Below are 27313 nucleotides of genomic sequence, written 5' to 3' on the forward strand. Positions count from 1 at the left end.
GTCAGGAGTAAGCAGAGAAGCAGATGAAAGCTGAGGTGGCAGGGCACACCTGTTAAGATCGGTCACTGTAAATTAATTCAGCATTTGCAGGACTTTGGGTAAAACAGAGAGGCTTACGTCACTGTTGGCGCTGGGATATGCTCTTCAAATCAGGCCAGTCTCGAACAGTGAGAACTTTCCAGAAAACTCATCATATCCTTTTGCCCCTGGAGGCGGGGAGAACTTGTCCAAAAAGTGAAGCCAGATGGCGGCGCTCCACCATCCACTGGGGTCTTCAGCGCTCCTCCCCAGCATCCGTTTTCAGCTCTGACTTCCGAATGACTTGGTTCTGTGGAATACTGATCTGGCAGGAGTTGGTGTCGCTGATGTTCTTGAGGGGGTGGCTGAGGATTCAGAAGACTCTTGAGTTGGAAGCTGAAGACGAAATGGATGAGGCAGAGTACCTCCTTGAAGAAGTGAGTCCACAGGGCCCTCTGACATCTTCCAAAGGAAGGTCTCATCGGAAGGCTGGAAGGATAATCAGGATGCCACCTGAGTGCTCTGTCCCTCCCCAGCTGACGGTCTGGCCCACCAGAAATAAATACAAGTTGTCACAAGCTAATAATGGTGGTGAATGTGAGCGTGTCATCCCCGTGGTTTACCAGTTGAAACGACAGGATGGCTGTCAAAGCACTGGTGTCAGCCTCCAAAGAAAACACACTATGCCCAAGCCAGAGGGACTGGAGTCCAGGAGAGCCTCTCACAAATCACTGGAATGTAACTGGGAGGGATAAAAAACCAAGTTCCCCTGCAAAGTAACAGGGATTCGAGGCAGATGTTATAAAGTTTAGGCAATACCCCAGCAGCTCTAGAGGAAACAAATTGCTGAGTTCCAGCTTCAAGGAGGAGCTAAATATTGCATCATATGGTCTCTCTCTTGATTGAACTATTAAAGCATTGCATCAAAAAACAAGAAAATATGACATTGTAAAGCCTTTGGAAATGTAAGCTGTAAAATAGCAAATAAAGTGAATTGCAAAAGTGGAAAAACATATATTGATTTGTTGTTGTTAGGACTGTTTCCTCACAGCACATTCTTCCGTTGAGGTTTAAAATTATTTAATTTTCTAAACCGCCAAAGTATGAAACCATTATTTTACTTTCAGATTTATCTTCTTCCTAATCCAGTTTTCGGTTTTCAGTTAGAACTGACGTGCCGATTTACAGGTGGTCCTTAATGCTCTGATAGGAATACTGGAGACATGAATTATATTCTTGGAACTGTTTTGTACTGATGGGATTGGATTCACATGTTTATGATTGCTGAAAATGAGAATAAGCAAAAATGAAAATGTCCAAATACTGTTTCTTATAACTGTGCTTCAACTTTAAAATGTGATTTTCTTAAATTCCAAGGCTGGTTTCATTCAACAAATAAACCATGACTTTTAGTCCCCCTTTAAATTCTTTGCCACTCAAAACTCGTCATCGCCATCGATTTGGGCTTTTTGTAGGCAGGCTTTTATGACAGTAATACATGGTGCTCCATTGTGTTTTGACTTTCATCTAAAAATCAATTTACTAATTCTGGAGTTTATGTTACAGAACTGTCAATGTGTACTTTGTGAACTTCACATACCATTCCCTCCTCTAGGAGTACTACCTCAGTAACGCTACCGTGCTGGCAAGGAACTGTGATTGTCATGCCTCGATCCACAGTTTTAAAATGTGAATTTCACATAACAAATAAAAGATCTGAAAAATTGAAAAAAAAAAAGGTAGACAGTACCTACCTTTTTTTTTTTTTTTTTTTTAAAGTATGATTTCCACTTTATTGTCTTCCCAGGGGACGGTATTTCTTCAGTCTTTAAGGACTTAGCTCCTTACATGGGCTTTGGCGGAGGTCGTGGGGCAGCACCCGCAGGTCTAAATCGGGGTGGAGGTGTTGTTCGGTGCTTCCGGACTTCCCGAGAACGACTCCTGACTAAGTTGCTGTGAATGGCACCGCTCGCGCAGTAATGCAGCTTCACACGCAGCTTGGGAAGCACGTAGGCTTCCAAAATGCTCACTTTGGAAATGTCTCCGACGGCTGCGGCCTCTACGATGTTCCGAAGGACGGACTTCTTAATGGCCTTATCCCTGGGCACGCATCCGGCACAGCTGGTGCAGCGAATAGGTTGCACGCGGCCGCGTCCCTTTTCGGCATGACCATTATTCCTTCTTTTCTTGGTCACCTTGGAAGTGAGGAGGTGTGAGAGGTTTAAATATTGTTTATATATATATATATATATATATATATATATATATATATATATATATATATATATATATATAGTAGAGTTTTATTTTCGAGAGTGAAAACCTAGAAATAACCTAAACGTGCATAAACAGATGAACGGGTAAACTAACAGTGGTACACCCAGATAAGAATGCTACTCATCAAAAAATAAAGAGATGAGCTATTCATTTATATCACTGATGAATCTCAAATACCTATGAAACAAAAGAAACCAGAAGAAAAACCCAGTAAACACTTTATGATTCCAATCAGATAAATTCAAGAAAATGCAAACGTATATATTCCAAGGGAAGGTACATCAATGGTTACCGGGAGAGGTGGGAAGGGCAAAGAGAGATAATAATAGGACATGAGGTAAATAAATATGGGCATTATCAGAACTCTGATGATGGTTTTGAGGTTCATACCTAGGTGAAAACTTATTAACTTGTAATACTTCAAACATATGCAGTTTAGTACATGTAAATTATGTTAATATAACTTTAAAAATTGGCTCAAGATGAAAAAATCTCTATGCCTCACTCTTTTTGGAAAATCGGTTTTTTAGCAACCGTATACTGAATCCACCAACTCTCTCCTTCGGCCCTCTGGAGATCAGTCTTCCCTCAGTGGTAGGAAATATGGAGAGCAATGAAGTACTTCCTGGACACCAAGCCAGGCTCAGACTCTAAGGGAGAGAGCACCTAACCAACCTGACCTAACTCCAGGCCCCAAAAGGCCTCCTGGGGTCTCAAGAAAGCTCGGGACTTCCCTGGTGGCGCACTGGTTAAGAATCTGTCTGCCAATGCAGGGGACGTGGGTTCAAGCCCTGGTCCGGGAAGACCCCACATGCCTCGGAGCAACTAAGCCCGTGCGCCACAACTATTGAGCCTGCGCTCTAGAGCCTGTGAGCCGCACCTACTGAAGTCTGCACGTCTAGAGATCATGCTCCGCAACGAGAAGCCACTGCAATGAGAAGTCAGCATCGCAATGAAGAGTAGCTCCTGCTCAAAGAGTAGCCCCCACTCACTGCAACTAGAGAAAGCCAACACACAGCAACGAAGACCCAACACAGCCAATAAACAAATTAATTAATTAAAAAGCTAAATGTAGCACTCATGATCCTTTGTATTTCTGCAGGATCAGTTGTTACTTCTTTTTCATTTCTAATTCTGTTTTGAGTCTTCTCCCTTTTTTTTTTTGATGAGTCTGGCTAATGGTTTATCAATTTTGTTTATCTTCTCAAAGAACCAGCTTTTAGTTTTATTGATCTTTGCTAGTTTCCTTCATTTATTTCTGATCTGATCTTTATGATTTCTTTCCTTCTGCTAATTTTGGGGGTTTTTGGTTCTTCTTTCTCGAATTGCTTTAGGTGTAAGGTTCGGTTGTTTATTTGAGGTGTTTCTCGTTTCTTGAGGTAGGATTGTATTGCTATAAACTTCCCTCTTAGAACTGCTTTTGCTGCATCCCATAGGTTTTGGGTCATCGTGTTTTCATTGTCATTTGTTTCTAGGTATATTTTGATTTCCTCTTTGATTTCTTCAGTGATCCCTTAGTTATTTAGTAGTGTATTGTTTCACCTTCATGTGTTTGTATTTTTAACAGATTATTTCCTGTAATTGATATCTGGTCTCATAGCGTTGTAGTTGGAAAAGATACTTGATACGATTTCAATTTTCTTAAATTTACCAAGGCTTGATTTGTGACCCAAGATATGATCTGTCCTGAAGAATGTTCCATAAGCATATCTCAAGCATACACTTGAGAAGAAAGTGTAATCTGATGTTTTTGGATGGAATGTCCCATAAATATCAATTAAGTCCGTCTTGTTTAATGTATCATTCAAAGCTGTGTTTCCTTATTTATTTTCACTTTGGATGATCTGTCCACTGGTGAAAGTGGGGTATTAAAGTCCCCTGCTATGATGGTGTTACTGTCGATTTCCCCTTCTATGGCTGTTAGCATTTGCCTTATGTATTGAGGTGCTCCTATGTTGGGTGCATAAATATTTACAATTGTTATATCTTCTTCTTGGATTGATCCCTTGATCATTATGTAGTGTCCTTCTTTGTCTCTTGTAATAGTCTTTATTTTGAAGTCTATTTTGTCTGATAGGATAATTGCTACTCCAGCTTTCTTTTGATTTCCATTTGCATGGAATATCTTTTTCCATCCCCTCACTTTCAGTCTGTATATGTCCTTAGCTCTGAAGTGGGTCTCTTGTAGACAGCATATATACAGGTTTTGTTTTGGGATCCATTCAGCCAGTCTATGTCTTTTGGTTAGAGCATTTAATCCATTTACATTTAAGGTAATTATTGATATATATGTTCCTATTACCATTTTCTTAACTGTTTTGAGTTTGTTATTGTAGGTGTTTTCTTTCTCTTGTGTTTCCTGCCTAGAGAAGTTCCTTTAGCATTTGTTGTAAAGCTGGTTTAGTGGTGCTGAATTCTCTTAGCTTTTGCTCGTCTGTAAAGGTTTTAATTTCTCTGTCGAATCTGAATGAGATCCTTGCTGGGTAGAGTAATCTTGGTTGTAGGTTTTTCGCTTTCATCACTTTAAGTATGTCCTGCCACCCCCTTCTGGCTTGCAGAGTTTCTGCTGAAAGATCAGCTGTTAACCTTATGGGGATTCCCTTGTATGTTATTTGTTGTTTTTCCCTTGCTGCTTTCAATATTTTTTCTTTGTATTTAATTTTTGGTAGTTTGATTAATATGTGTCTTGGTGTGTTTCTCCTTGGATTTATCCTGTATGGGACTCTCTGCACTTCCTGGACTTGATTGACTATTTCCTTTCCATATTAGGGAAGTTTTCAACTATAATCTCTTCAAATATTTTCTCAGTCCCTTTCTTTTTCTCTTCTTCTTCTGGGACCCCTACAATTCGAATGGTGGTGTGTTTAATGTTGTCCCAGAGGTCTCTGAGACTGTCCTCAATTCTTTTCATTCATTTTTCTTTATTCTGATCTGTGGTAGTTATTTCCACTATTTTATCTTCCAGGTTACTTATCCATTCTTCTGCCTCAGTTATTCTGCTAGTGATTCCTTCTATTTTTGATTTCATTCATTGTGTGGTTCATCATTGTTTGTTTGCTCTTTAGTTCTTCTAGGTTCCTGTTAAACGTTTCTTGTACTTTCTCCATTCTATTTCCAAGATTTTGGATCATCTTTACTATCATTACTCTGAATTCTTTTTCAGGTAGACTGCCTATTTCCTCTTCATTTGTTTGGTCTGGTGGGTTTTTACTTTGCTCCTTCATCTGCTGCATATTCCTCTGTCTTCTCATTTTGCTTAACTTACTGTGTTTGGGGTCTCCTTTTTGCAGGCTGCAGGTTCATAGTTCCTGTTGTTTTTGGTGTCTGCCCCCAGTGGGTAAGATTGGTTCACTTTGTATAGGCTTCCTGGTGGAGGGGACTGGTGCCTTTGTTCTGGTGGATGAGGCTGGACCTTGTCTTTCTGGTGGGCAGGACCGTGTCCGGTGGTGTGTTTTGGGGTGTCTGTGAACTTATTATGATTTTAGGCGGCCTCTCTGCCAACGGGTGGGGTTGTATTCCTGTCTTGCTAGTTGTTTGGCATGGGGCCTTCAGCACTGGAGCTTGCTGGCTGTTGAGTGGAGTTGGGTCTTAGAGGTGAGATGGAGATCTCGGCGAGAGCTCTCGCCAATTGATATTACATGGGGCCGGGAGGTCGCTGGTGGTCCAATGTCCTGAACTTGGCTCTCCCACCTTGGAGGCTCAGGCCTGACACCCAGCCAGAGCACCAAGACCTTCTCAGCCACACAGCCAGGTACGTGGGGAGTTTCTTGCCTTTTGGGAAGTCTGAGGTCTTCTGCCAGCGTTCAGTAGGTGTTCTGTAGGAGCTGTTCCACATGCAGATGTATTTCTGATGTATTTGTGGGGAGGAAAGTGATCTCCTCGTCTTACTCCTCTGCCATCTCGAAGGTCCCCCTCAAACTCTTTTTCAAAGTTGTACCTCTTGCACTTCCACCATTCACTGGCTACTGCCAGCAGTCTCCAAGTCGCATCTCCCACCTGTGTCTGTCGCCGCCAGCACAACTGTGATGGTGCTCGATGATTCCACCACCACCACTGCCCCAGTGAGCCAGTGGGGGGCCCCCAGGTGAGCTGGGATGCAGAGCTATCCCCCTGTGGCCTGCTGAGGCTCATTCCCCGACGCGAAATGGTTAATTAGAACACTCAGAACACCAAGTACATCTGCAGCTGTTCCTGCCCCTGATTTTGCTATAAAGATCCTGATCTTCAGAGGCACAGAGGGACTCGCCCTTGGAATCCAGTAGCTAAAACTCAAATGTTAACCAGCTTTATCTTCTCACCTCCTAAAGATCAAAAAAACAAAAACCAAAAAGCTAATGCATTCTTAAAGGTCATCGACAGAGACCATGAATCCTTCTTAATGCTCTAGCATTTCAACATGTCACGACCTTATTAAACCTTAAAAAGGAAAATTCACAAATTAATTCTGCCACTAAAGAGAAGCCCCAGGGTGAAAACTCAAACCCCGACAATTGAGAGTAAGACTCCTTAGACAAGAAAGCTTATGAACGTCATCGGCGGGGAGTGGGGGTGGTAGGATAACCTCTGTGAGGTAGATCCCTGGAGCTACTGATCTCACTAATATAGTTTATTCTGTCCCCATTTCTCCAGCTTCACAGTCACAATTTGCATCTATCTATGAGGTGCCCCGATACACCCTCACTCAATTACCTGTGGGCTACATCAATATCCCCATCATGGGGGACTTCCCTGGTGGTCCAGAGGTTAAGACTCCACACTTCCACTGCAAGGGGCACAGGTTCAATCCCTAGTCGGGGAAGTAAGATCCCACATGTTGCAGGGCATAGCCAAAAATATATATATATATATATATATATATATATATATATATATATATATATATATATATATATATATCTCCCCACCATGTACGCAGACGGGACCTTCATGGGTTTGCTCTGTCCTCAAACACCAGCTATGGCCTTTGACTGCCAATATTCTACCGAGGCCAGAAACTCATGAAGTTATTTCACAAGACTTTCAAACTGTGGTCCAGGTTTTGACTAACCACATTTGGGCCACCGCACCCAGAAGATCCAAGACTCTACCACCTCAGTTTAATTTGAGGGCATCGTTTGGTCCCCAGAAGGCTGCTCCAAACCATCTCCAGTCAATCACCCTACTTCCCAGACTCTCAAGCCCAACATCTACTTGCCTATTTGGCTTCTGGAAGCAACATACATCCTATCTACTCATTTCATTAAGATCTATTTAGGCAATCACAAGAAAATCAGGTCAATCGGAATGGAGGTCACCCCAATGACAGGCCCTGGAGGCCACCCCAAAAGCCACCCAGCTAACAATGCCACCAGTGGCACCTGGTGGTTTCTTTACTGTGGAAACTCTACACGCTAATTCTCATGCTTTCTGGAGTCTCCTTGCCCGAGAAAGATGGCCCGGGTAGTGGCCCCACAGGCCACTTGCAAGGTCCCCTGAGTCCAGGAGAAAGGGAATCCATTTATTTTATGGACAAGAGCACCACCATCCCATGTGAATCCACCAGAGAGCTACTTCTTTCCATCCCACGGCCAAGACATGGTAGATAAAGGATGGGCCACAAGGTCAGTCACATGGGCACTGGGGGAGTCCCTCAATAAATGTATGTTCATTGTCCATATTTTTACAGACTCCTTGGTGGTAGCTAATGGGTCCACTGTTTGGTCTAACCCACAAGCACAAACTAGATTTCATATTCAGGATTGTTCCCTATGGGGCCTTCCACACTGGGAATAAATATACTAAAGTCTCCCTGACTCAGCTCATTCTAAAGGTCCCGTGGAAAAGGCTCACTTTAATGCCATAGCTGACCAACTTGCTCATATGTATTAAGTAAACTCATATAGCACTCCCATTTCCTTGGCTCTAAGGGCCCAGTCATTGTGGACCTTGGATTCTTAAACATGGTATCAAACACCACGGTATCCCAATGCCACTGGCTGTAACCCAAACTTTAGCCTCCCAATGAGATTTCTGTGGCCTGTTCTGTCCTGGCATCGTGGCCAATGAGGATTATACCAAGGAGCAAATGTCCCTTCATTCATTAGCAAATTGACTGTATTGAGCTGTTGCCCCAGTTTGTGGACATAAGTCACTATGGCCTCACAGTGATTAATACTTATGTGGGCCTACTTTGGGTTTATCCTTCCCAGTATGCTACTGCTGACACCACTATTGTAGGTCTCACCAGAACTCTGTTAGTCCCCTTTGGGTCCCCAGATATTATCCACTCTGACTGGGGTACACGCTACTCACTCAGTGTAGTCATGAGTCTTAAAACAGGCATCACTGGGCATTCCATTCTTCCTATTGTCTACAGGCAGCAGTCCTAATAAAGAGTCCTAATAAAGAGACATATGACCTATTCAAAGACACTATTACAAAATGGAAAGTGATCTCCCAAATAAATCTCTTCTGCCCTCTGCCATAGTTACCTGGAACTCTTGACTTTTAAGTCTTATGACATCCTACCAAAATATAACAAGGGTCCCTCTTATCCCCATTCTAGCCATAAAAGAGAACACTCCTCACCTATAGATCTATTAAACCCAAGGAGAATTCCCTTTCCCACTTAATAACACCTGCCCAATCTGCCATCCTTTCTCAAACCTGGAGCCCAGATGAAGGCAGATAAAAAAAGGGACCTTCCCCCCTAAACAGACTATTCTATACGCCTGAAGAAAGCTGTCTGCCAGAGACTGCTGCCCTCCCCTGTCCCTGATATGACCATTTTAAAGGTTAGCTAACTACAGGTCCCCCTTTGTAGGAAACAGATGTCTTGGTGCCTTCTTCTAAACTGTAATGGTGGGTCTCATCCTACTCTGTGGTATCACAGACACACGTTTACGTATTTTCAACGGTAAAACACAGGCTCGACATTCTCTGTCACTGTGCATCTTTCTATGAGGAAAGAAAGATCTTAACTTTGTTCCCAGCACCAACATTCTTCAATAGGAGGTCAGCTCTGGCTCCACTGATTATGGCAATTTGAAGGAGGGATTGTTACAGGACTCAGGATGGATGGCAAAGCTCATGGCTTTCATAATAAGAAAAAATGAGAAATTACAACTCCTGGAGCCAAAGGGGTACTTATTTTTCGTCACTCTTGTAATAAGTCCTCAAATGTAAATTGCTTCAAGGTCTTAGGATTATCTGCGGACTCATAAGGCGTCTATAAAACTCCTGTGTACTCACTATTCTCTCCCTCTCTCTTTCTCTCTGTTCCTGAATTTTTCCTGGAGAACCCTCCTCCCCTCCCCCACCTCGGGACATCCCACTTTGTGTAATAAACCCTTTCTTGGGTCATAACAAGGACTACTGTCATGAGCTTCGGGAGGGAGCTGCCCCACTCATGGTGGAACTACTAGAAGAGCCATCACAAAAGGTGTGAAGTGGAGACCTCACTGTGGCTTTGATCTGTATCTCCCTAATGACTAATGATGTTAAACATTTTTTTAATATGCTTATTGGCCATTTCTATCATCTGTATATCTTCTTTGGTGAAATGTCTATTCAAATCTTCTGCCCATTTTTAAATTGAGTTGTCTTCTTGTGAGCACTCTTGATATAGTCTGCATACAAATCTTTTATTGGATATATAATTTACAAATATTTTCTCCCAATCTGTGAGTTATCTTTTTAATATTTTTAGCGGTGTACGTGGAAGCACAAAAGCTTTTAATCTAATAAAATATAATTTATCAATTTTTTCCTCTATTGATTACACTTCTGGTGTTGTATCTAAGAACTCTACCTAATCCAAGGCCACGAAAATTTTCTGTGTTTTCTTCTAGAAGCTTTATGGTTTTAGCTCTTAAGGCTATGACCCATGTTGAGTTAATTTTGTGTGTATGGTGTCAGGTAAGAGTCTAAACTCATTTTTTTGCACGTAGAGATCCAGGATCCAGGGGCATGTAGACACCACCCTCACTCCACCATCTGGAAGTCCCGCCTCTAAACTTGTTAATTAATTTAAATAAGTTTCATTTTAAAGAATCTGTTACACTGAATAAAATTCATAGATTTCTAAATTACATTTACAAAATTAATTACATTTATTAAAAAAACCCTGAAAATTCCACATTTGAAACTACCCCAAACACCAGCCCTCTACGTGATACATGTCTTATTCTCACCACTCTTGAGAAAAATGGAGGAAATCCTATAGTGTTCAAAATTCTGTAAAATCTACACGTTTTTCAGATTGCTAGAGCTTTACTAAGAAACCAGACTATAGTTCACATATGTGAGTAGTTCATACACTATACAATCAATTTTTATGTGGCGACCTTCTAGCTTAGAATATGCATCTTGGTTTAAAAGGATCTTCCATCAGAAGTCCATCATAAATATGAGGAACTCTAAATCTTTGCTTTGGCCATGCATTTTTTTAAATCATTATTTACCTAAAGTTACATTTCTATGAAAAGTTTCCAGTGCTCTGTGAATTTTCAAAGAGTTCTCAAAACCCCGCAGAAGCAGCAGTTCTATGATGGACTGCAGAGATAAATGATCACTAATCTCTAAATTTTTTATTAGAAAAAAATTCTCCTAAGAGTACAAGTATCATAAAAGTTCCCGTCTACTTATCTGAATTATTTCTTAATGTATCAATATGTTCTCCCTTTAAGAAATGATTGCAGATGAGTTTTCAACCCTCCAGTTTTAATCCATCCTCCAATTACAAAATTTTATTTGATATAATCACACACAAGCACACAATTATAAATCAGGTTTTGCTAACATTGGTATTTTACCAAGGGAAGCTCGTTAAATGGCTCTCTTGCAATGCAACATGGTAACATGTACCTTCAAAAACCTAGTACCACTACGGACACAGGGCAAGAGGACTCAAATCCTAACACACTGCGGGTTCCAGATAACTGTGGTGAAAGAAACAGACAAGACACAGACCTCACCGAACTTCAACCTATCTCATGAATAAAATTCCCCAGACATGGAAAACATGAGTATTTTGCAGCCCCAAAATAAACAGGGAGTATTGGATAAACTCCCAAATCAAAAACACAAAAATGTGCCCACAAACTTAGTGTGCAAATAGTAAAGCTATGGTGACAAATATAAACATGTAAAATACGGATGTTTCCCTGAAATAACAAAGTAGCACATATGGTATAAAAGAAATACACTCCAGACACAAAATTTTGGATCACACATTATATCCCACAGAGTAAGGAAATAATGAGGTATAATCTCAAAAAGAATAATATATGGAATGTTGAGTATATCCTCCTGAGACAGCACGTGAGGGTACCACTTGAATCCAACTAAGATTCCAGGAACCAGTGAGAGATTTTAATCAATTTCAAAATTAATGGTCTTTACAACCTACAACTTTAGTTTTTTGGAATACCACAGTTTAAAAATTATGTGTTAGAGAATTCTAGTGGTTTTAGAACTAAGAACTGTAACTAACAAGATAATGGGAATAATTTTTCAATAATTTCAAAAGCTCAGGTTATGCCCTATAAAATTATCTTTAGAAATGATATGCCCATGGATATGGCTGTTCCTGAGAGATTACTGACTGATTATCTACAGCATGTATTCTTAGTACTTCGTGGAACAAAATAAAATCTTTTAAATCTGAAAGTACAGACGAGATAGATTTACCTGCCCTGGATAAGCTAACTCTCTTACTGAGTACAGGTAAGTATACTAAAGCCATAACCATCTTCTTAATGGCAAAAGGAGACATGAAACAAGACACCAGGATGCAAGAACACTTCCCTAAAGTTTACTGAAAGCATCATTGCTCTTTAAAGAGCCTCTTTTTCGGCCCCCAAATGAGAGGTTGCAGAACCTTTGCACCCTGAAACCACAGAGCAGCTTCTGCTAGTGGCTCTAAAAAGAGTAACTTCTCCTGGCAGATGAGGAGATATATTTATTTCCTTTTCTTCTCATCACATCCCTTCTGCTGTGTCCTAGCCTCACCTCTCAATACTTCCTCTGTTAGCACCTAATCCTTCAGAATGTTTGTGCTTCTCTATAACTCCTGGGAAAAAAAAAAAAAAAAACAACTTTATTCCTTCCCCAGGCAGTCAGGCATTTTTTCTGTTGCTTCATCCTAATGCCTGCTGGTTCAAGGAATATGTCTATGACGGGCACAGTGAATTAATACACAAGTCCAGACAGCGCTAAGGCCACCTTGATTTACTCTGTGATGGAACCGCCGGGTGCAAACAGTATTGTCTGCTGGCTGCTTCATGTCATCTCTGAAGCCATAAAAAGAAACACCGCGGCTCTTGGTGAAGAGAGGCCCTGTCAAGCAGGCAATGGAGTGACAGGAAACAGAAAATTAAATTCCATCTCCCACCACCTCTGAAGGGAGAGTTGGGCCAATCACACACCATTTCTTCCTGAACACCTGATCCCCTACCCTGATCCGCTTACCCTACAAAGCAAAGGAAAGAGCAGAACGTTTCTTCATGTCTTGCAGGTTCACCCTGGCTTTGCTGTCCACATGTCAATGTGCCCACAGAAGCCTGGCAGGGACTAAAGGCTGTGTTCTGAAGCCCTCTCTCCGGGTTGCCTCCCCCTGGACAATTGCGCCCTGCAGCTTACACCAGACCGGAGCAGCCAAAGACGTGACACAGGCACCAGGGAACTAAGGGACTGAAAAAATGTCTATACATCCATTTTCAAACAGGGAACACCAGAAGTGCAGAAATGGAGGAGAACCCCCTGTATACCTTTAAAAGAAGAGCTGCAATTAACACAATTAACACATAGGCTTAGGAAGTAGGGAAGGAGGCAGAATGCAAGATGTAAAGCCTCATTTCAAATGAACCCAGCAACCAGACTCCAAGCAGCTTTAAAACATACCGAATTTTCAAAATCAGGACACACAGAGTACCATTACTTCTAAAAGCAAAAAAGTAAAAATACCAATTCTCAAAAGTAAAATTTAAAAATTTAAAAAAGTAAAATTTATACCTCCATCTACTTGGAGGGCGAGGTGCAGAGGAAAGGGGTAAAAGGGTGAAAATCAGCTGTTCCAGAGTTATGTTTAGCTCGACAGCCTCTTTTTTACAACCTCTAGTTCACGCTCATCTTGAATTTTCTGAAGCTCGCAGTTATGATCTCAGTGTGACAGTAGGGGAGTCAACATGGCCTGATTTTCCCTCTTCCAGACTATTTACATTCTTATGGAAGTACACAAACCTACACACAATGACAACCACACATTTTGATGGCAACAGATAGCTGCTTTAGAAATGTGTCAGGTTGGGAGAGGAAAAGTTATTAGTAATAGGGCATCACATGGAGAAATTTACCAGCAGCTGATGTAAATGTTCACCCCTGAAACAGAGCAGGTCTAGGGAGAAAAAAAGTGAGAGTGGTTTTGATCTTCCTCCCACTGCCTTATCTTTATTTACCTGAGCACGGAGAGCCTCTGCCCCAACCAGAAAATCAGGTGGCTGCTCCCACACAGGCAGGACCTGCTTCCTGAGGCAGCAGGAGCTGGGCTGGGTGCTGCGGTACCAGTGCTTATGCACTGCTGTCTTTCTACAGCCTCTTGAGATTATACCACCATCATATCATAGCATATCATGTCATACTATACCATATATTAGATTACCATAACATAGCATATCATTACCATATTATACCATACCATATCACATCATTCCACACTATATCATATCATACTATACCATATATTAGATCATTATCATAGCATAGCATATCATTACCATATCATACCATACCATATCATACCATACCATATCACATCATTCCACACTATATCATATCATACTATACCATACCATTACCATATCATGTCATTTCCATATCATACCATGTCATATCATATCATATCCTATCATTTATAAAGCAGCACTGAGGGAATGGAAGGGGATAGAAAGGGAATCAGCCATCTCACACACCCTGGGATGTGAAGGGGGTGGCAGATATGGGGAGAGCCCCAGGAGCCCGGCCCTTTCTGGATTTCCAGTGACATATGTCACCCACCATCCCTGGCAGCTGCAGAAGTCCAGGTTGATTAAGATCACTCAGGAATATACACACTTTCTGACAGTCATGAGGTCAAGACATGGGAGCAAGAGACAGCTTTAAGGTCCAGTATTTTAAAAGTCAAACAAGTAAAATTTATGTTACCTGTATTTTGCCAGATTTGTTTTTCAATTCAAATTTTTTAAAAATCAGACATTTGTTTAAGGGCTAAATGGCTCAGCCTCTCATCTGGTGGACGCTCTAAGAAGAGGGATCTTTCAGCCCTTGGTGGGAGCCACTAAGGATTCTAAGGCATTCTTTCTTATGATCACAAAGCCAGAGAAAGGACTCCTCATTTGGGGATATATAAATTAAAAAACAAGCCCCCCGGGAAGGATAAATTAGGAGTATGGCATTAACAGATACACACCGCTATATATAAAATAGATAAACAACAAGGATTTAATGTATAGCACAGGGAACTATATTCAATATCTTGTAATAACCTATAATGGAAAAGAATCTTAAAAGATATATATATATATATATGAATCACTTTGCTATACACCTGAAACTAACACAATATTATAAATCAACTATAGTTCAGTAAAAAAAAAAGGAATTAGAATAATACCTACCTCATCAGTTCTACTGCATGCAATAAATAAATTAACATATGTAAAAAAAGCCTCCCAAGTTATAAAACTTATTAAAAGATTCTCTAACTTAGAAATAGAACATTATTCTTTTTTTTTTTTTTTTTTTTTTTTTGTGGTACGTGGGCCTCTCACTGTTGTGGCCTCTCCCGTTACGGAGCACAGGCTCTGGACGCACAGGCTCAGCGGCCATGGCTCACGGGCCCAGCTGCTCTGCAGCATGTGGGATCTTCCCGGACCGGGGCACGAACCTGTGTCCCCTGCATCGGCAGGCGGATTCTCAACCACTGCGCCACCAGGGAAGCCCAGAACATTATTCTTAAGATGCAGAGAAAAATCATACTTCAGAAAAACATTTATTATAAGAAACAGAAGAAACCTTTAGAAAGCATTTGCTTCATGTTCTCAAGAAAATATGAAGAAATGGAAGGTGGGGTTTAAAAGGTGACTTAGATGCTTTCTAAGATATAAACTGAGCTGATAAGAAGCAGGCTGAAAGAAGGAAAAAATTGTAACATCTAAAAATGTAATAGATATACTGTTTTAGACAGGGCAAAACAGAATTGACACGAAGAGAAAAATAATTCAGGAATGTAGAGGACAAACTTGAGAAGCCATACCAGAGGGCAGAGGAAAAGGACAAAGAGAAAAGCAGACTCAGAAAAAGAAGTGAAGTTGTTTACATGGGACTGGGATGGCAGGTAAGAGGTCTAGTGACGGAAGACAGAATGTGAAGACTGTCTTCTCAAAATAAAAGCAGGCTCTGCGGAACACATCGTATAATCAAAGGTATACTACACAATTTTTTAAATTTGAAAATAACCTGGTCAGTGGATTAAAAATGCTTATAGACAAAATTAATCAAAAGAGGTAGTTGCAAAGACATAGCACTGTGAATTTTTAAAATTTTCAGTTTAAGAAAAAATACTGACAGGATCCAGTAAAACAAATAATCAAATAGGTTACTTTTGAAGAAATAAAAATAATATTACCTTTATTTCTCTCTCAGAGTCCTAACAGAAGGAAAATAGAGGAATATTTTACAAAAGTTTTAAGACGATAATTTTTAAAAAGTGGAGTTGTGATGCTATAATTCACTACTCATGGATGAAAAATAAGAATTGCATTCTTAAGTATCTGAAGTTTCAGAAACACTATTATCCACATTCCAAAGCTAAAACTATTAGAAGAAAGAAGACATGCCACCTGACCAAGAAAGGAATGGAAACAAAGAACTAAAGAAATGAGGACAGGATCATTTACAGACAAATGTCAAACACTGAAAAGAGAATCTAAATAGTATTTTTAGATTTGTAAGCAATCATTTAATTCAAATTTTAAAAATAATAATTTTCAAAGGAGAAAGTATATAATAGAATAATAGTAAATTAATAAAAAGTCCATCCCTTTTGCCACATGCTAAAAGAAGTTCTAGAAGGAGGAAAGATTTAAATATTTTAAAATGAGAGATGTCCTCTTATCTCAGGGTACTAAATATATCAATAAATTATCAATAAATTAATCAATTCAAAAGCAGAATTGACAATAAAAAGTAGATATAAGTGACATGAATACAGAAAAGTTGAAAACGTCTATGGATTAAATAACCACAGACATAATTAAATGTTAACTATATTAGAAAGCCAATTTAAATGCATGATAAATAAAAGTTTGATACTTTTGATGCTCATAAACCTCTTGTAAATCAACAAGTAACTAGAATATCTTTATAGTAAAATAGACAAGGCTATGAAGAGCCAATTTAAAAAAAGAAGAAGATAAAGAGGGTGTGGGGAAAAGGGAACCCTCCTACACTGTTGGTGGGAATGTAAGTAAGTTGGTGCAGCCACTAAGGAGAACAGTATGTTCTTCAGAAAACTAAAAATAGAGTTACCATATGATCCAGCAATCCCACTCCTGGGCATATACCCAGACAAAATTATAATTCAAAACGATACATGCACCCCTATGTTCATGGCAGCACTATTCATAGTAGCTAAGACACGGAAGCAACCTAAATGCCCATTAACAGATGAATGGATAAAGATGCAGTACATATATACCATGGAATACTACTCAGCCATAAAAAGAAAGAACATGGATGCAGCTAGAGATTCTCACACTAAATGAAGTAAATCAGAAAGAGAAAGATAAATACCATATGATATCACTTATATGTGGAATCTAAAATATGGCACAAATGGACCTATCTACGAAACAGAAACAGAATCATAGACATAAAGAACAGAATTGTGGTTGCCATGGGTGGGGGAGGGATGAGCTGGGAGTTTGGGGTTGGTAGATGCAAACTATTACATTTAGAATGGATAAACAACAGGGTCCTACTGTATAGCACAGGGAACTATCAATATATCCATTCCGGTGGGATAAACCATAATGGAAAAGATATTAAAAAAAGCATATGTGCAAAACTGAGTCACTTTGCTGAACAGCAGAGATTGGCAGAACTTTATAAATCAACTATACTTCAATTAAAAAAATTTTTTAATAATAAAAAAGTAAAAAGAAGATGGAAATGGTCAACAAGCATCTTAAAAATTAAACACAATGGTAAACAAATAAATACATACTAAGACAACAGTGAAATACTATTCTTGAGTATGAAATTTTAAAAAGTGAAAAGAAACTCTAATGCACAGAAGTGGCAAGAATTTGATACATGGTCACTCTCATATATTGCTTACAAAAGAATAAATTGGAACAACTATTGTTGTTGGACAACTCATAGCAACATTTTCACATTTTCACATATTCTTTGATCAAGCCACTACACTTCTAGGAATTTATCTGAATAATCAAGATTGTGCGTAAGGCTATAAATTTGTTCATATTAGAGTTCACATCAAAATCAAAAATAATAAACAACTGAAGTGACCAAAGGGAAGAATAAATTACAGTACGTGCATACGTTCAAATACCATGCTCTAAAAATTATGTTGCAGAAGAATACTAATGACATGAAGAAAAGCTCAGATGTTGTTTAAAAAAAGTTACTAATCCATACCAAAATATGCATAGCAAAATTACTAGATACGTGCATATAAAATTACTGAAAATATGAATACTAGCATTTTTTTTGACATTGAAATGACAGGTGGTTTTCCTTTTCAGTGTGTTCATCTAAAAACATACAATAAACTCTCTGCAGTAATGCTCCCTACAATAATATGAGCTGGAATATAACATGACTGACTTTTGATGTCTGCCCTTTACTGAACCCCAGTTCTCAAGAGAGACAAATCAAGTTCTACTGCAGGGAGAAAGGGTCACAGGGAATGGAAAGCAAGGTCACTAACAGAAATAGCAGGCGAACCTCTCCAGGAAAGCAGAGAAGTGGAAGTGGGATCCCCACTTCCATCTCTGGTGGACTTGTAGTCCAATACCCCCAGATGGGCCAGTGAAAGAGGCACCAACTCAGCAGGACATTCAAAGAACAGAGGCTTCTATCCAGAACGTCCCAGCCAGCCACAGGATCCTGAATCATCACTGTGGATATTAAAGCCAAAACGGACACTGCCACTAAAAGATGGCAAACCATAACTGAGACCTAGATAATTCCCATGGAGGGACCCTGGAATTCCAAGCCAGATAGTTACAAACACTTGCTCTGGCCATGTCATTAATGTCACAATAATCCGATCTCTCATGTCTAATGACTGAATATTTGGGAGCTCACTTATAACATTATGGCAGGATTTTATTTGGTGTCTTTTATAATCAAAAATGAAATTAACATTATTTAAGAACACATAGTAAATTAATATTTAAGAAAAAAAAGTCCAACCACTTGGAAATTTAAAAGTGCTCTCCTAAAAGACAGGCTGAAAGCTAGGCCTCTTGCACCAAACAGACAAGCTGTGAATGCAAAGGAAAAGTTATTGAGGGAAGTTAAAACTGCTACTCTGGGGGTCAGGGAGAGTACTTTCCTAAAAAACTATGGAGGTAAAATTAAAATGTTCTAATGTAATTATAAATAATTTATAATATATTTTTAAAAACCAAAACACTATGTATCCAAATTTACAGAACAGGTGCAAAGCTGCATTCAAAGGAAAATGCATAGCAGTAAATATTGCTGTTACAAAGAAAAAGGGAAAATCAATAAATGAAGCATTCACGTCAAAACATTAAGTTGGAAAAAAAGGAATGATACTTTAAAAGATAAAAATAACACAAAGGAAAAAAAAAACCACATAAAGGAAATAGAACACGGAAATACATCAGAAGTGAGAAATAAATCCAAGAGCTGTTTGTTTGAAAAACAAACCAATGACGCATATTGACAAAGTTTACTAGAAAGAGAAACAATCCATTGTGATGGGGTCATATTTTGAGAATTGTTAGTATATTTTTCTCTTTTTGTCTTTCTGACTTTGACATGACTTTTCCCTAGTTATTTTGAAGCATTCTTTGGGGGAGTATAAAGAGATAAAGACTTTTTTCCTAAAAGAATGCAAAGAGAAAGAATAAGGTGATATTCAGCTTTGGACAAGTGAAATAGGATTTGCTACAGCCCCAAGAAAAGATTCTCTAAATTCCTCCCACTATGCCTCTTTAGCACATTAACTACCTCACCTGCAAGACTCAGCTCCTGGAGCTTTCCCAATTTTTTTTTTTTTTTTTTTTTTTACTCCCAGTCCCCACAATGTACCCTTAAGGCTCAGGTTTGAGTCAGGACAAAAAAAAAGAAAGAAAGAAACTATGAAGCAGGGGAAGCCTGCACATTTCCAGCCTAGAGCAAAGATGGAAAGAGGAGAAAGAAAGGAAAGAGAGAGCTTTGGCTTGGAGAAAGGTGAGGGTAATGATAAGGGTAGATGGGGCTTTGTCTCCTCTCCCAATTAGGACTCTGGAAAAAGATCACTTCTTGGGCAGTCTTCCACCGCAAAACTGACTTAAACATCGGGTCACATCCACTTTGTGGGGCAAATAGAGGGAGGTCCTGATACTTAAGTTTCCTGATCCAGCCTTGGTCTGTGTATGTTTAGATAGGGCCCCCAAATAGTGGGGAGACTGGCTGGAGCTAGCCAGCTAGAGCTGGGTGAGGTAGCATTGTAGCAAATGTTGCAGAGGACAACTGAGGATGGAACTGAAAGAGAATCTTCACCGGATCCCTGAAATGTATGCAGCATTAATGGGAGCTCAGGTGAAACCAAGACAGTGGAGAGGAAGCAGCCGGTGGAAGGCCTGAGGGAGGAGAATGAACCACAAGCTGCAGGTGTCACCGCTGGCTATCATCGGGGCTCCCATCCAGCAGACGGGAAATGGACAACATCCCCTTGGAGAGTAGAGGGTCAAAGGGTACCATGGTCATGAACCCCACCTCTTAACTCTACCGCCACACCTCAGCCCCTCTCCCCCTTAGATCTGGGTATCATCTGAAAGTCAGAAAAGATGGTGGAAACAATCTGAAAGAGTGAGCATTTGCTCCCAGAGAGAATAAACATACCAGAAAGAGCTGCTTAAGTTGGCACATCTGACTAAGCTTTAACCTGGACACACACACACACACACTCCCCATCTTGCCCAGCACCTGTGAACGACTACACAGAGGGGAGATTAAGAGTGTGAGATCCTGGATCCACATGGCCTGGCTCTGACTCCCGCATCCACAGTCTGTCAACTCTGTGACTTTGGGCAGTTGAGTCCATCTACCTGTGCCTATAAAGTGAGGATCTTAAGAGTTTCTCTTAGTATTTTTTGAAGAGTAAGCGAGCTAATAAATGTAAAGGACTTAGATCAGTGTCCACAATAAGCATTCAGTAAATGCTGGCTATCCTTATTGCTTTCAGTATTATTATTATACTATTACTTATGCCTTCTACCTACAGTTGGGGCTCTTGCAAGAAGATCAGACCAGCTACAGAAAAATCAAAAATTATAATTTCTCTGCACAACCGAGTAGTATGGATTAAAATGTGTACCCCTGCCACATAAATAATCAATCATAAATGATAAAGGGGATATAAAGTAGATCAAAAGACAAGTTTTGAAAAATAAAACAGAATGGTCCAAAATTAAAAACCTTAATAAAATGGACCACATTCCGAAAAAAATACGAATTACCTGTATTAGTTCAAGAAGTATGCCAAGTAGAAAGAAGTGCGCCAAAAGAAGCTGAAAAATTCATCCAAGAATTACCTCCCAAAAGGCCTATGACCAGATAATTTAATTAGTACATTCTTTCTAAGTCTTCCCAAGGGACAACACCAGAATGTATAAAAGCACCAGGACGTGGAAAAAGATGCAATGCTCCCCAATTCACTGGAAAACTACTACCTATAATACACAACCCTGCATAAAGTAAAAGTACAGGCTAATATTTTTCTCTAAAGCTTTGTTACGCCAGGATCTCTCAGTGCCTCTGATACGCTGTGAGATTCCAGTAGGAGGCTGCAGAAGGCAATGTCGTGCTACACTTCAAGATTCCTTCTGGGATCCCCCAAACCCTTCTGATGGTCATGCAGGAACTACACCAGAGCCTTAAGTCATGCAGTCAGAAAATCAAGATGGTCCAAGATCCAAGAATACACGGAAAGATACATAGGGGAAAAGGGATTCACAAGACATAGAGGAAAAGAGACAGTATACAAAACGGGAAAAACAGGGACTTCCCTGGTGGGGCAGTGGTTAAGAATCCGCCTGCCAATGCAGGGGACATGGGTTCGAGCCCTGGTCCGGGAATATCCCACATGCCGCAGAGCAACTAAGCCCGTGCACCACAATTACTGAGCTTGTGCTCTAGAGCCCTTGAGCCACAATTACTGAAGCCCGTGCACCTAGAGCCCGTGCTCTGCAACGGGAGAAGCCACGACAATGAGAAGCCCGCACACTGCAACGAAGAGGAGCCCCCCCCCCTCACCACAACTAGAGAAAGCCCGAGGGCAGCAACGAAGACCCAATGCAGCGAAAAAGAAATAAATTAAATAAATAAATTTATTAAAAGAAGCAAAAATAGTAGCAAGGCTGAGGCTCAAAGCAGTAGATCCTGCTGGTGAAAATGTAAACTGATTCAACCCGTCCAGGAAGCAACTGGCCAAATGTATTCAGTACCTAAAATGTACATACTCTTTGATCTAATCATTCAACTTCTATCCATCTACCTCGGAGAACTGAAAATGCAGATAAAGATTTACATACAAGTATGTACTTCATAGAATTATTAATAGCAAACAAAACAAAACAGGAAACAACCTAAGTGTCCAAAAATAAAAAGTTATATAGATTATGGCACATTCATAGGATGAATTAGGCAACAATTAAAAGCAATGTTTTGCAAAAAAACATTGTAATAACACATATATGTCTGATGTTTTGGGGGGGAAAAGGCAGAACAAAATACAATGTACAATCTTAAGTATATTTCACAAATACATGTACATGGGAAAAACTCCTGGAAGAATATAAGCCAAAACCTTAATATGAACTCTCGGTCGTGGGACTCGGAGTGAATATTTTAAAATACATTTCTCATATCATCTAACTTTCTGCACTAAGAATGGATTCGTTTTACGACAGGTTAAAAAGAAAAGATAAAATCCAAATAATTATTGCACATGGATAAATACTCCTAGGAGTGACAAAGAAAAAATTTGTCTCCATTCACTAAGGACAAAAAAACATTCTCAACACTGAGCACAGAATTCCACGCTCCCAAACGTGAATCTTACACCGGTGCACTTGAAAGCATAAAGACACAAAGCAAACCAACCAACCCTCTCGAGAGACAAGCTGAGCTGCTTCTCGAGGTTTTCAGCACACCATTATCGCGAGGGGAACTCAGCACCCATTTTTTTCAAAGTGAAGCTGCTTTCGTATCTCCCTTGGTTCGAAGAACATCCACATCGAGGGACAGGCTTTACAGGGCACGCTGAGGGAGTGTGAGAGTTACACGCGCGCGCAGGCACACATCCCCCCCCCCCATATCCACTCAATCGTGTGGTCCCAACCAGACAACTCGAAGCGAGCCCCGCGGTGCAGCCGCGCCCCATCCCCGAGCCGCGGCCGCGGAGCCCCCTCCCTCCGGCCGCCCGGCGCCGCGGGTACCTGTTCGTGGTGCGCGGGGGCCGGGTCGGCGGGCTCCCGGGCGTCCTCGGCGCGGCGCGGGTGCCGTGGATGGCCTCCCTGCTTTCCTCCACCAAGAACCTGCGCAGCCGGGAAGCAAACTAAGTTGGGGAGCAGTTGGCTGGCAGGCTCGGCCTCGCGCTCGCAGCCCAGCGGCCGGGACATCCTCGCGCGCCCTGGCTCCCGGCGCAGCTCCCAAACCCCGGAGTTAGCGAAGAGGCTCGGGGCGCGGAGAGCCCGGGTGACCGAGGGGGAAACCCGACGGCAGGTCCGGCGCCGCAGCTCCCTCGCCGCCCTGACCGGTCCCCCGGCGCCCCTCCGATACCCGCCACTCACCCAGCCCGCCGCCCGGACGCCCCCGTGACCCACCCCACCCTCAGGCCGCCGCTGCCCGTCGGCTCGTCCTCGCAGCGGCCGCAAGTCCGCGCGCCCGAGAGGAACGGGGGGAGGGGGCGGCCGGGCCCCCCGGGGCGCGCGGCGGCGGGTTACCTGGGGCGGGCGGGCGCGTCGGTCGAGCACCAGAGCAGCCGCAGCAGGAGCAGGAGGCTGGCGAGCAGGGCGAGCAGCGCGCCTCCCGGCCGCATCCTGAGCCACGGGCGCAGCCGCCGCCGCCGCCGCCGCCACGCACACCTCGAGCGCTCAAGGCGGCGGCGGGGAGGGGCGGCGGCGGCGCGCGCCCCCGGCCCGGCCCGGCCGCTCTCGGCGAGCACAGGGAGCCGCGGCGGCCCGGCTCTCTCCCCCGGCTCCCGCCCCGCCCCGGCTCGCCGTGGCAGCCCGGCTGGCGGTGGTGAGGCGCCCAGCTCGCCTGCTCTCCTCCCGGAGGCGCTCGGCGCTGCTGCGGGCTCTGGTCGCCGCCGCCGCCGCCGCCGCCGCCGTCGCCGCGCGGGGTCACCTGAAGGTTGGGGCTCGGGAGCTGGACGCCGTGCTGCTTGGGCTCCAACTTCCCTGCGCCCTCACCTGCCCCTGGGCGGCCGCGCGCTCTTCCCCGAAGCCCACGCAGCCCACCCAGGCGGACCACACCCGGCCCCGCGCCCCTGCGGAGGAGAGCCAGGGCTCGGAGAGGCGGAAGAAGAGCGGGGGGAAGGCCCGCTTCCAAAACTTTGAAAACGGGGTAGCCGCTCTGCTGGATCGTCCCACGCGCAGAGGCTGCTAGGGACTTGCAAGCACCTCCCCTTGCTTGAAGGCAGATTCAGAGGGACGGCGAATGGGTTTCCGGGGCCCAGGCCGTCCCTAGGGGTCGGGCAAACTACCGCCCGCAGGCCGAACTCGTCCCCTGCCCGTTTCTGTGAAGAGCTTCCTTGGACCAACCGCCTGCCCCTTTCCTCTGTGTTATCAATGGCCGCGTGTGGCTGTATTTATTGATCTAGGGCCAATTTTGCGCTGCAAGGACACAACTGAGTCGTGGTCCCAAAGATCCAAAGATCAGACGGCGCAGAGAGCCGGAAATGTTGACTCTCTGGCCCTTTCCAGAACAAGTTGTCAGGCCCCTGCTCTAATTCATATTGGGCTGGATCATACTGGTTAGCTCTCATTGATTAGTTAGTATCTCATGTATGATACTAAAGGTGATCCCATGACAGCGTGATGTAGTCCGGCTTCCCAGTTACTTATCTGGGCGTGGGCCTCTCCTCTTTCGGCCCTAAGCTATTCTGTCTGTGGGTGGCCCCAGGGCCCACTGTGCAACCTCCCCGGGTTTTGACCCTGACTCTGAACCCTGGAGGAACATCCATAGACCCTAAACTCCACGGTGGTTATATGGGGGGCTCACTGGACTATTCCATCTGCTTTTGTATATATTTTTCCAAAAGCATCCCTTGGACTCTACCACCTTGGCAAGACCTTGATAAAGGTGCTTTCAAAGGTTTTAGTGTCCTTAGTAACAAAAATTTATTTCAACTGAACTCTCCTAGAGGCATAAGGTCTTAACCCGAAAAACCAATGTGAGAGCCTTTGAGAAGCCAGCAGCCCAGACAGCTCAATAAAGCTGTCGCCAGTGATTTCATCTCAGAAGAAATCACAGCATATATCAAGAAGAGAAATTGCAAGGCTGCCTAGTTCCTTTCTACTAATTCTGCATTTACTCCAGTTTAAAATACTTGGGTGAAAACGCACCAGAACTTTGCACATAGCAGTTGATCAATAAATGTTTGGTCAATGAATAAAACACCTCAGAATTCATGCTCTTCTTAAAGAGAAAAAGAAAAAAACCTGAAAATAAATGTGACTAAAAGTAGGATTTCCTTCCATTGCTCACTATTCCTATTAAAATATGTATTAATCGATAAGGGAAAAGTTGCTACTTTTACTTAAGACTGACATTTTTAGGGACCCAGCTGCTTATCTGAGGACAGCTATGATAAAGTAATGCTATCTTCAGCTGGTGCTAAAATAATAAAATAATCCAATTCTATGTGTTTGAAAGTTTAAGCACTATTAGATAAGTAGGATAGGGCACAGTTATCTTGAAAATGGAAAAGTTGTCTGGATTTGGAAGACAGTCTGAATATTCTTTCTCTTAGAGCTGAAGAATTGTGCAGACAACTCCCACTGAAGATGGTTTCCAGAAAAAAAGTAAAGGGCATTATTGTATCAGCCAGGAAGCTGCAATTTCACCTAATTTACTAAAGTTTAATATTTCAGCACAACTGGGCTCAAGGCAACAGCAGAAGAGTCAACCTCGCACTGGGCTCCCTAAACACTCTTTGTGCAAATGAAGGTACTTTTTGTCAAGCCAATGGCTATCAGCAGGGGACTCAAAAAAGCCCATTTTAATTGGAAAACCAAGTGTAAGTTTGCAATGGGAATTCTGAACCCAGTGTTAAAATTTGACAGTCGGGGTCCTTACCACAAGGTTTGTAATTGAAGCCGTGGGTTGGTAAATTATGAATTATCTTGATTATCCTTGAGAGATCAAAGAACCTGACAAAACCAGGATTCTTTAAATATTATCAGCCACAGAACCAATACTGGGAAACTGTGCATTTGGTAGCTTAACATTCATAGGTTTGACCAGCAGCCCCAAATATCTGAACCCTCAGCAACTCAGGCTGGTGTGCGGAAGCCCCATCTGGTGTGTGAACCTACCTTACTCTCCCAGTTTTCCCAGCATCTGCCTCTCATTTTGCCTTTGTTATTTTTTTATTTGTCATCAGGAGTGCCTTTACTTTCATCAAATAACTTACAAAAAAAATATTGGGAAGTTTTGATATATAAAAAATGTCCAAGTCATTGAAAATCTTCCTGGAAGTTGGGGTTTCTCACTTTTAGGTATAAGGTTTTAAATATTTTCAAATGCATGGATTGGAGGATTCCTGAAAAGTCCCAAAGATCAAGTGTCTACTATATCTACTAGAATACACAAGTGGAAACTTTCAATACAGGGAAAGGAAGGAGTACTGTGAGAAACAGAGAAAACTGATGCACCAAAGAGTTTTTCATTCTTTTGGGTGACATTTTCATCTCCCTGTCTAGAAAGAATGGTTTCTGATGTCTTTAGGCTGCTTGATTGGTTTTAGTAATATTAGAGATTTGTGAGGGCTGCAGGACAATGGCACATTCATAAATATTAAACTACTCCTTGCGGGGGAGGAAATTCATAAGGATAGCGTAACGGAGGCTACATATTTTCAGTAAATCAGAGGATATAAATAAAAGTAGAAATAACTTCAAGAAATCAACAAACTTGTGGGGGGGGAGCTACATTTTCAATTATGCTTTGTGACAGATTTTTCCCGTTACTAATTGAATATTTTTAAAATTGAAGAAATTCCATGTACAAAGTCACTTTAAAGATAAGAACACCTAGGATGATACACAAATTCCATCTGGGATATATATATATATATATATATATATATATATATATATATATAAAACAATTGGTAGTATAACTAAAATTACAAAACAAAAAATAAAGTTATTATTCACAGCATAAAATAGACGTTAATATATAAGACATCTTAACGTCTAAATCTCCTTTCCCTGAAGTCCACTTAAAAGATCATAAAGGACCAAAACAGAGAGCTGGAAACTCCACATTTATCCTGAAACTGTAAAATGGCCACAATCCCGTTCCATAAGCCCCCAGAATGCCTACTAAAGATGAACTAATTGGAAGAGAATACCAAGTTCAAGACTCATCTCCCCTGTTTATGACTTAGATTTGTGGAAAAGAAATGGAAGAGTTTTTGAAGGTCCAACAAACACTCAATTTGGAAGAACAAAGGCTGGAAGTAGGACCCAACAAAGATGAGTAGCCATCAGTG

General features: G+C 41.8%; 1 protein-coding gene and 1 pseudogene across 1 annotated transcript in view; both read right to left on the reverse strand.

Moving 5' to 3' along the window:
• Positions 1-23632, reverse strand: part of ST8SIA6 (ST8 alpha-N-acetyl-neuraminide alpha-2,8-sialyltransferase 6) — a 127962-nt gene extending 104330 nt beyond the window's left edge. Inside the window, exons 1-2 of the mRNA XM_059056123.2 lie at positions 23538-23632; positions 23031-23129 (exon numbers count right to left, since the gene is read on the reverse strand). Of these exons, the coding sequence (XP_058912106.1) occupies positions 23031-23129; positions 23538-23632 (194 nt within the window). The remainder of the gene's footprint in view (positions 1-23030; positions 23130-23537) is intronic.
• LOC131752081 (small ribosomal subunit protein eS26 pseudogene) lies at positions 1863-2231 on the reverse strand (annotated as a pseudogene).
• Positions 23633-27313: the final 3681 nt, after the last annotated feature.

This window comes from Kogia breviceps, chromosome 3 (assembly GCF_026419965.1).
Source record: "Kogia breviceps isolate mKogBre1 chromosome 3, mKogBre1 haplotype 1, whole genome shotgun sequence".
NCBI classification, from domain to species: Eukaryota; Metazoa; Chordata; class Mammalia; order Artiodactyla; family Physeteridae; genus Kogia; species Kogia breviceps.